This window comes from Convolutriloba macropyga, chromosome 2 (genome assembly GCF_964194025.1).
Source record: "Convolutriloba macropyga chromosome 2, txConMacr16.3, whole genome shotgun sequence".
NCBI lineage: Eukaryota > Metazoa > Xenacoelomorpha > Acoela > Convolutidae > Convolutriloba > Convolutriloba macropyga.
The window spans coordinates 82,664,445-82,674,746 of NC_134469.1; the positions used below are offsets into that span (position 1 = coordinate 82,664,445).

The 10,302-nt window shown below is 38.4% G+C and overlaps 1 protein-coding gene across 1 annotated transcript; it reads right to left on the bottom strand.

Moving 5' to 3' along the window:
* Positions 1-1,306: 1,306 nt before the first annotated feature.
* On the bottom strand, positions 1,307-3,708 carry LOC142335024 (uncharacterized). The gene is made up of 2 exons (XM_075383352.1): positions 3,532-3,708; positions 1,307-3,238 (listed from the first exon to the last, which is right to left on the bottom strand). The coding sequence occupies exons 1-2, from the start codon at positions 3,706-3,708 to the stop codon at positions 1,307-1,309; spliced, it is 2,109 nt and encodes a 702-aa protein (XP_075239467.1).
* Between the last annotated feature and the right edge of the window lie 6,594 nt (positions 3,709-10,302).

Sequence of the window (10,302 nt, forward strand, 5' to 3'; positions counted from 1 at the left end):
TATTTTCGTATTGCAGGTGACAAATTGCAACGTCTTAAAACTACAAAAATGGTGTAAAATTCCAAATGCTCTGAAAGGCGAATTGTGTAAATCTGGATCAATTCAAAAATTTTGGCCATCATGCCGACAATTTCTGCCTATGAAAGTTAGCTAACTTAACGCTGGCATCCATCAACAGAATTTGTCATCACTACGAAAGTTTGTTATTTCCTATAATTTTGTAGGCGAGGGTCTGACGCGCTCTCCAGGTAAGGTCCTAGTATCCAGACAACAGCCAATGGAACCATTATTTAAAAAACGAGCAAAATGTTTCAATCGAACTGAAAACAAACTAACATAGAATTTGGGTTTTTCTGTGCTCAAAACATACAATCAAAAAATCTTATGGTATGCAAATAAGCTAGCAATTTTTACATTTTAGGTCTTTCATCCCAACGCAATTGACACAAAAGCCCATGAAAATAGCCAGTACTCAAATAAACAGAAAATTTCTGGTATCAAAATTGCAATTGATTTACCAAAACGTCAGTTAAAGAACATATTTGAAATGTAAAGAAAAGTCATCTCGGCAGTTGTTACTCTAATAGGTTTTCCTCCATATCAAAATTTTTTCGTTTTGTCACCCGGACCTGAGTCTCAGAGCTTCACCAGCACATTTCAAGAGTAAAAACTTAACTCAGTTCTACAACATTGTATCTTCAGAATATTTTAAGTTTCCTTTTGCGCAGTCTTTCTTCATTATGATTAAATTGAGGTCATAGAGTTCGCTCGTTAAACTTATCCCGTATAGTCTGAAAATAACTCATAACCCAAAATTAAGTCTGAGAAGAAAAAAGTCATACTTTTGTAGCTTATAACTGGTTGTAGTGAAAAACATATTTCTAGCATTGAAAAAGTCAAATTCAGATGTTTTGTTTCCATGTTTTTTTTGGTAACTGACAGTTAGCAATGTGGGACATAAAGTCAAGTTTTTTGCGGCAAATCATATTAATTTCCATATTTAGCCATCTTGAATATGCATCCGCAACATGCTCCACGGGGGCAACAGGAATAAGAGGGTAAAACACGAATAAATCCACCAAAAAAATATTGTTTCCAATTCCAGTTAGAATCCATAAACCCAAATTAAATTGAATAAAACTATATGCAACCCCCTTTGCCTCCAAAACGGAGCGCGAAAAATGTCAACAAAAAAGCTAATCAGCGAAAACACGGGCGAGACCGGACACGGGGCGGACGAAGGTGCCGTAAGCCGTTTTCACTTTAACTACTCTGTTGTTGCCATCTCGTCCAGGGAACACTTCTTCTACTCTTCCCAGAGGCCAAATACCACGTGGGTGAAGTCTTTCAGGATCCACACCACATCGTTGACTTTGAGTATACTCCCGTCGTTTTCGGTCCATTTTGGTCGCTTTATCAAGGTCGGTAGGTATTCCCGGACCAGTCTCCTCCAGATGTGGTTGAGGAATTGTTGAACATGCTTCCAAGACTTCATGTTTGCTGGCTTGGTTGACGGGAAGATACCAGGGGGAAGAGAGTTGTAGGGACGCTGAAGTAGAAAATGGTTTGGCGTCAATGGTTCTTCGTTTTCAATGGCGTCCGACACGTTTGTAAGTGGTCTGGAGTTCATCATAGCTTCTGCTTCAACAATGATTGTGTGGAAAACGTCAAAAGTAAACTTTCTTGACCCTAGAATGATCAGGAGCGTCCGCTTGACACTCTGGATCAGCCGCTCCCAAGCGCCGCCAAAATGAGAGCCATAAGGTGGGTTGAAGTGCCACTTGGTGTTCTGTGCTGCGAGTGCTTTGTGAATTTTGTCCTTGCCGAGATCATTCAGACACCTTTTGAATTCTTCTTCGGCACCAACAAAAGTCTTACCGTTGTCACTGTACAAATCAGCGGGCTGACATCTTCGCGAAGTGAAGCGGCGGTAGGCGTTCAGAAAAAAGTCTGTATTCAAATCTGGACAGGTTTCCAAGTGAACAGCTCGCTTTACCAGACAAGTAAAGATGAGGTCGTAGTGTTTCTGAAGCTTATCTTTTTCTTCCTCAATGTAAAATGGGCCGAAAAAGTCTAATCCGCAGTTGGCAAAAGTAAATTGTTTGTTTTCAGTCGGGAAGCGGCAATCAGGTAGCGGTGCCATAAAAATCTTAATGCTTTGCAGTTCGAAACGTCGACAAAGGAAGCATTTGTATCTAATGCTCTGCAGTGTTCTGCGGAGACCAATTACGTAGTACCTTTGCTGTAAAAAAGCTTTAGTGGCTTCTGTTCCCTGATGCACACAGATGCGATGGGCATGTTCGAGGTATAAACGACAAATGTGATCTTTTGCATGAAGTAGTTTTGGCCGCTTGGCCAACTCGAGTTCACTGGGAGCAAAAATTAGCCTTCCACAGACGCGTAATATACCGTTCTTATCAAGCATTGGGTTTAACGACCCGTGTTTGAATTTCGGGTCCAGTTTACGGCTACCTTTTTGCAACTCGATAACAGTTGGGAAGCTATTGACTTGCGACATTTGTATCAAGTAAGATTTTGATAATTCAATGTCTTCAACAGTGTATTGATGGTGATTGTCACGCTGTTTCTTCGCTCTGTAGATCGGATTGAAAACAAGAGCTATCGTTGGCAAAATCTTTGTCCATGTTGAAAACTGTTTAGGGTCGAGTACTGGTGTCTTGGTTCTTAAGGCAGCTCGTGTTGTTGCAGCACAAATCGGCATTTGCTTTGTAGGTCTACAAAGGACATCATTTGTGGAGAGAAAATCTGGTGGCTTAAACCATTTTGTTTCAATTTCCTTGGATTCTAAAGCAAGAGTACCACGATCAGCTGGGTTTAAGTTTGTCGCATGATGATTCCAATTGTCAGGTTTGCTTTTTACTTTTATTTCTGCAATGCGATTAGCAACAAAAACTGGTTGCTTCTTGGATGAACCAATCCAGTCAAGGACAACTTGACTATCCGTCCAATAAAAAACATTGCTGATTTCAACAGAGAGTTCATGTCTCACAAAATTCAGGAGTCGAACACCTGTGACAGATGCCTCTAGTTCCAACTTTGGAACACTCAACTGTTTTACGCGCGCTCTTTTGCATTTCCCGATCACGAATGCAGTTTGTACTTCGTTGCAGGTCTTTTTCAAGCTCCTGAGGTAGACAACAGCACACGTTGCAACAATAGATGCATCAACAAAAACATGCAACTGGTTCTCTGTCTCCAGTAGATTCTGTGTTGTCATCTATCGTGGAATTTCAAGTTGAGGCATAGAGTGATAACTGTTAAGGAGCTTTTGTAAGGGATGTAGAAGTTCAATTGTGATTGGCTTGTTCCATTTTTTACCTAACTTCCAAAATTGCTGAAGAAGAATTTTGAACTTTATTGTCATTGGGCAAAGAAACCCAATTGGGTCAAAAATCGATGACACCAGACTGAAAAGTTTCCGTTGAGTGTACTGTTCAGCTTCTTTAGGGAATTCTCCGAGAGATTTCATGAAAAATGTATCTTTTTCAAGGTTCCATTTTGTCCGCGGACTCTTGTTTCACTCTTGGGCTCCTCGAGGTCTTCTGGAGTAATACACAGAAGAGCCTGTTGATGGTTTGACAGGAATTTTGTTAGGCGGAAACCACCGGCTCTCAGGCAGTTCTTTACTTCAAATGCAGTCGCGTTGACACTTTCAGGAGAGTCGAAGGACTGGATGTAGTCATCCATATAAAAAAAGACTTTATAGCTCTCTGTGCTTTTGGATATGTCTCGACATTGTCCTCTGCGCATCTGTTTAGGACAAAAATTGCACAATATGGTGAGCAAGTTCCACCGAAAATCAATCTGGTGAATTTAAACTGTCGCACCTCATTGTCAATAGACCATAGGAAACGTAGGGCAGATTGATCTTCTCGCCTTTGAATTTTGACGCTGCATTGCCGACACGACGCACTTTGTTTGGTTTGTTTGCGCTTTGAACAGGTTGATGCGGCAATTACCATATTTTCTCAGGGGGTGGGTCCGTCATTTCCACTGGCTTGAGGTAATTTTTCTCAAGATCTGTGACAGGAGTCTGTTGGTACATATCACTTAGTTTTGGATCATTATTAAGTCGTTTGTTCAGACTGTTTAGCTGATTGAGGGCAGAAAAATAGTTATTTTGAAGATTAACAGGTACTTTCCATGGAAGACCTATTTCATACCTTTCGCCTGTGTGGTTGATAGTACTCTCAAGTATTCGAATGGCAGACTTTTCATCTTCAGTGATAGTATTATCTTCTTTTCTGGTACCATCGTTCTCTATTGACCAAAATTCTTGTATCAAATTGTCCAAGGGTTGTTTTGGACTTTTCCGACTGAAATGGTATACGAATACTTTCGATTTGTTAGATGAGTTTGAAGAGCGGTTTCCTAGTGTGTTCAGGTACTCTCCTGCAAGTGTCCATTCAGGCTTTGTCTTTACTCCAAAGGGGCAGATTTGGAGCCTTGAATTACTTCAAAGGTGCCTTGAATTACTTCAGTAGGATGCCTAAAGGCAAAAGCATTGACACCAAGGAGTGCAACAATCTTACCTTTGGCAATGTCTGGGAAATATATGTGTCGAAGATCATTGAATGCATCGCAAACATAGTTTAGCTCAGTGACATTGGCTGCATTAACGTTCAATGTAGGGGTGCTGTAGGCTCTGGATATTTGGAACTTTTCATCAAACTGATTGAAAGGGCAAACTGTTATTGGTTGCTTTATTTTTGATAGGAGCAATTCGTAATCAACGCTTAGATATTGAACAGTAGTTGAAGATGGATATTCGCATGGGAGTTCCAGGTAGTCAGAAACAGCATCTAATAAAAACTTAAACTGACTGCCGGTCAATGAGAGCATACGTGTCGAATAGTTTATCTTCTTTGATAAAAGATACTGGCAGCAGCTGTAACTGCTCAAACCAATCTTTCGGTGTACTGTATATTTGGTTGAAATTGAAATTTTGGCTGGTAGAAGGTCCATTCAAATTGGCACGTTTCAATGACTGTTGATTATCATTATTTCCAAAATTTTTTCCGTACCTGAGATTGCTTTTGGGTTTGAATTGTGTTATTTTATTCTGAGTTGCTTCACTACTTTTTTGCGTTTGCAAGTTGTTGTCGTCTTTCGGTGACCAATTTTGTTGACCTGAGGTTTTAGTTTGCTGTTGGACGTTGCTGGTAGTAAAAGTGGCATGTGTTCTGCTGAATTGTTTAGCTGGATTATGTAGTGTTGTATGGTGAAAACCATTACACACCTGACAGCGCTTCGAGGAGGGACAAGTGTCTCTGCGATGTTGATTACTTAAACAGTTTGTACACAAGCTATTTTTCTGGATAGTTTGAAATCGAACTTGAGGGGACAATTTATGGTAGTCTGAACAAGTTGCAACAAAATGCGGTTTGTGACATTGAACACAATTTGTGTGCTTGTTTGCAAACTGTTGCTCATTTTTCAAGCCGTTGTGATTAACCTTTCGTTGATCTAAATCGTTCCTTTGAGACAGTCTCGCAGTTGTTTGCTTAAACTGTTTTTGAACCGATTGTTGTGCTGTCACAGCAGGATAATTACCGTTTTTGTTGTGAGTGAAGGTACTGGTTCTATTTTCCTGGTTTACTTTGTCATAAACCCTTGCTTGAACATCAAGCCATTTTTGAAACTCAGCAAGGCTAGTTGTTGTAACATTCTCTGTCAGGGTGTATTCAGTCCATATAAGAAGCAAGTTGTTGGGAATTTTTTCCTTCGCTTTCCTCAATAAAGTAGACGATTGAAGGTCGGCTTGAAAACCTAGGTTCTAAAAAGCCTGGACAAGTCTCTTTAGAAATGAAGAGAATGTTTTGAAGGATTGCTTATTGTAAGAACTATTACATTGCCAGCTCTCTAATTGGTTGATAAAAGCGTTGACAACAACTGAAGGGTCGCCAAAGCGGCTCATTATCTCGTTGAGGGCTGTATTATAATAGGATGGATCAGAAGAGTAAGCATGTATCAGATCCTTTGCCTTACCCGACACTGAATTCTGTAGGTAGGTTATTCTGTGTGTGTCAGTAATTAGATGTTATTGTGAACCATTGAGAAAAAATTATTTATCCACTCGTGATAGTTCATGGGGTTACCAGTAAAATTTTGCAATTTTAATGGCGGCAATTTAATCGAGCATTTTAGGTCGACGGATGTTGGCTGAAGTTCACTATTGGTCATTGAGGGGACGAATTATCCAGCTGTAGCAGATGCTGCCTTACGCTTGAAGTTGGCAAGATGTTAGTTGGATAAAGATTAGGTAGAGGGGGAGATCGCAAGTGCAAAATTTCGTCGTTCGAATGACTTTGATTTACAGCGGGTTCAGCTGCCATGTTCTTGATGGGTAAAAGATATGATAAATAAGCGTTTGTGTTGTTCTGACCAATATCCACCATACTGGTTTGGGTAGCCGGATTGAAGCTATGGACTGGTTTGTTCGGTTCTTGAGCGGTTGTGGAATGCGTTGTAAGAAGTTGTAGATCGCATTGCACTGACTGGATGTTTGCTTGCGCTGGGGTAGTAGATGGGTAAACAGGAGGCCTAAGAACTGCTAAACCCTGAATTGGGAAGCTGTTTGTCAAGGTTGTGTTTTTTACAGGATCATTGGGAACGATGTTGAAAGAACTGACACGTTGCACAAAACTGTTTTCAGGCTTTTGAGGTTTGAGTTGAACATCTTGTTCTTTTGAAAAACAATAGCTCTGGACATCTGAAACTACGTTTGCAGCTGTTGTTGGTTGTAGATTGTTTGTGAAACAATAATGCATAGGATGAACGTAGTTTTGTTTGATGAGTGAGGGTTTTGATCTATTGTCAAGTATTCAGTTCCATGATTAAGAGGCTTGTCAATAATTGCTTTGCCAAGGAATGGGTTTCCATGTTCATCTTGAAGGGTTGGACAAGGTACGTTGACGTTTCGGAAGCCTCTTTGACTTTCAGGGGTCAAAGATAAACTGAAACGGTTAACAAACTGCTTTTGTTTGGATTGAGAACCGCTGAATTCTAAATCTTTTGCCGTTAGAAAATTGGGTTCTTTGTTCAACGGATGATCCAAGTTTGACATGTTGAGAGGCGGCAAAATTAAGAATTCTTGCTGATGATTAGCATTGGGTTGTTCTAGGGTGTTTGATGCCATTGGATGATAATGACTAGCCTGATGTGTTGAGTTGGAGTCAACAAACTGGTTTCTGTTCTGTTGATGGAATTTTTGTTGTTGATTTATCAAATGGCTAATAAGAGGATCCTGGATTTGCTGGTTGTTCAGAAACAGTGATGGCTTGACTGGTCTTGGACGAAAGGGCGGTGGATTAATGAAGACTGTTGTGTCGTTCGGTTGTGAACTAGCTGCTTGCTCGACAAATGTTTCTTCAGTGATAACATTACGTGTTGGTGTTGATCGTTCTGAATCCAGTCGTCGGCTGCCTGGGTGCGAGGGAATTGTGACGTCATCACGAAATCTTGTTGAGGACTGGCTTTATAGACCATCATCGTCCAATGTGTCAACTTCCAGTTCGGATTGCTGCAGTCTGGATGTTAAGGCTTTCTGTCTGTCGAGAATCGAATTTGCTGTACTCTGGTGAGGCTTCGCCCTCAACACTGCTTCTGTCTTCTTGTCCAATTCTGTTTGCAGCGTTTTGGCTCTGCTTATCAGTAGATTTAATGATCGGATGCTCTTTCTATTGTCTATTGCCTTCTGTAACAAATCAAGCTGGCTTTTCAAAGAACTTTCCATTGATTTAAACATGTTTACTGCAAACTGACACTCGTCGTTGTTCCTTTGCGACATCTTTGATCTCTTTTGTTGTTGTTGTTGTTATGCTTGTCTTTCAGGTTAAATTGAAAACGGCTAAAAACCGGAGCGACGAACTTTTGATGTCAAAATCTAATTTGGCTAATCAGCCAAAAAATTTCCTATAAAAGTTCAGCGACGAAATTTTTTTCAAAAACAGGAATCCTAAGGTTGTGATGGTGCTAATTGTAGTAGATTTTATTTGCTAAAAAAAGAAAAACAAACTCGTTCGAACGTTTATCGTGTTTTTTTAACAGGACCAAATAACTGCTACGAATAGATTTTCTTTTTTGTTTTGAAATCGTTTTTTCTTCGGACATTGACTGTAAATTTTAGTTTGTACTTTCTCCCTGAATGTAAGCAAAAACAATTAGTTCTACTGTTTTACTTTTACGAGAAGCCCAAAAGGATGTTGCCGAAAAAAAATAATATAACAAATTTTTTTTTGCGGAGCGACTGGGCAACGAGGGTTACAAGAAAAAACGTTGGTTGTTGAGTTGTCTGTGTTAATTTAGGAAAAGCCACTAAGGACTTTACTGTGTAGAACTGCTTGAGGTGCTTGGGAGATGTTTTGCTCTTCTTGAAATAATTGAAACCTTCTAAATGGGGTGACTACTGATATCAAAAAGAAAAGGCTTCTCAATTTACAATGGTGACTTCTGAAACCAGTACAAATTATCGATTTCTTCTCGGTAACTACTGGAACCGTGCAAAATTTGTCTTCTGATTAGGTTTTTTTTATGCAGTCCGAAAATCGAAACCGTTTTTCTTTTCTTTTTTTTTCGAAAGGCCTTTTTAACTTCTCTTTTTTTTCTGAGGCTGAATAATATATCTACTAAAAATCAACTTTCGGCAATTGCACGGTAAGACAGAGGGCTAGTTTGACAACTTGGTTTGCTTTTCAAGGCGGTATGTAGTCAGAAAAATAAACTACTTTTCTGAATTTTTTTTTTGATTTCAGAAAAGTTTTCTTGGCAATTCGCGTTTTTGAGATCACAATTCGATGTATTGACCTAAATAGCTTTCTCTCTACTGTTAAATTAACTCACAGGGCTAGCATAAGAGTTAAAAACTGCAAATAGACAGGATATTATGTCAGGAAATCAAAAGGAGTTCTTTTTTATTTTTCTGGCTTCAGAAAAAATTTTAAAAAAGTCCTGATCTTTCTTGTTTTTGAGGTCCCAGTACACTATATCGACAAAAACAACTTTCTGGCTACTGCAAAACTAACTCACAAAGATAGTTTAAGAGCTTATTTTGTGAATTAATAGGGTATGGTGGTTTTTTGATTTTTCAGATTTCAGAAAAAATTTTCTGACATTTCTAGTGTTTGATGACTCAGTATCCTATACCGACCAAAATAGCTTTCTGGCTACTGCAAAACTAGCTTACAAAGATAATTGAAGAGTTCATTTTGTGAATCAAAAAGATATGGGGTCAGAAAATCAAAATGGGTTTTTTGATTTTTCTGATTTCAGGAAAAATTTTCTGACAATTCTTGTTTCTGATGACTCAGTATACTATATCGACCCAAAATAGCTTTCTGGCTACTGCAAAACTAACTCACAAAAATAGTTTAAGAGTTTATTTTGTGAATCAATAAGATATGGGGTCAGAAAATCAAAATGGGTTTTTTGATTTTTCTGATTTCAGAAAAAATTTTCTGACAATTATCGTTTCTGATGACTCAGTGTACTATATCGACCAAAATAGCTTTCTGGCTACTGCAAAACTAACTCACAAATATAGTTTAAGAGTTTATTTTGTGAATCAATAAGATATGGGGTCAGAAAATTAAAATGGGTTTTTTGATTTTTCTGATTTCAGAAAAAAATTTATGACAATTCTCGTTTTTGATGACTCAGTATACTATATCGACCAAAATAGCTTTCTGGCTACTGCAAAACTAACTTACAAAGATAGTTGAAGAGTTTATTTTGTGAATCAAAAAGATATGGGGTCAGAAAATCAAAATAGGTTTTTTGATTTTTCTGATTTCAGAAAAAATTTTTGACATTTCTCGTTTCTGATGACTCAGTATACTATATCGACGCAAAATAGCTTTCTGGCTACTGCAAAACTAACTCACAAAGACAGTTTAAGAGTTCTTTTTATTCAATAGGATATGGGGTCAGAAAATCAAAATGGGTTTTTTGATTTTTCTGATTTCAAAAAAAATCTTCTGGCAATTCTCGTTTCTGATGACTCAGTATACTATATCGACCAAAATAGCTTTCTGGCTACTGCAAAACTAACTCACAAAGAGAGTTTAAGAGTTTATTTTGTGAATCAATAAGATATGGGGTCAGAAAATCAAAATGGGTTTTTGATTTTTCTGATTTCAGAAAAAATTTTCTGACAAATTTCGTTTTTGATGACTCAGTATACTATATCGACCAAAATAGCTTTCTGGCTACTGCAAAACTAACTCACAAAGATAGTTTAAGAGCTTATTTTGTGAATTAATAGGGTATGGTGGTTTTTTGATT

What these genes read in the sequence shown, in the direction of transcription:
- LOC142335024 (XM_075383352.1), bottom strand. Translation starts at nt 3,708, where the DNA reads ATGGATGACTACATCCAGTCCTTCGACTCTCCTGAAAGTGTCAACGCG. An exon ending in AGCCCAAGAGTGAAACAAGA is followed by an intron (nt 3,239 to 3,531) that starts GTCCGCGGACAA and finishes ATTCCACGATAG; the next exon opens with ATGACAACACAGAATCTACT.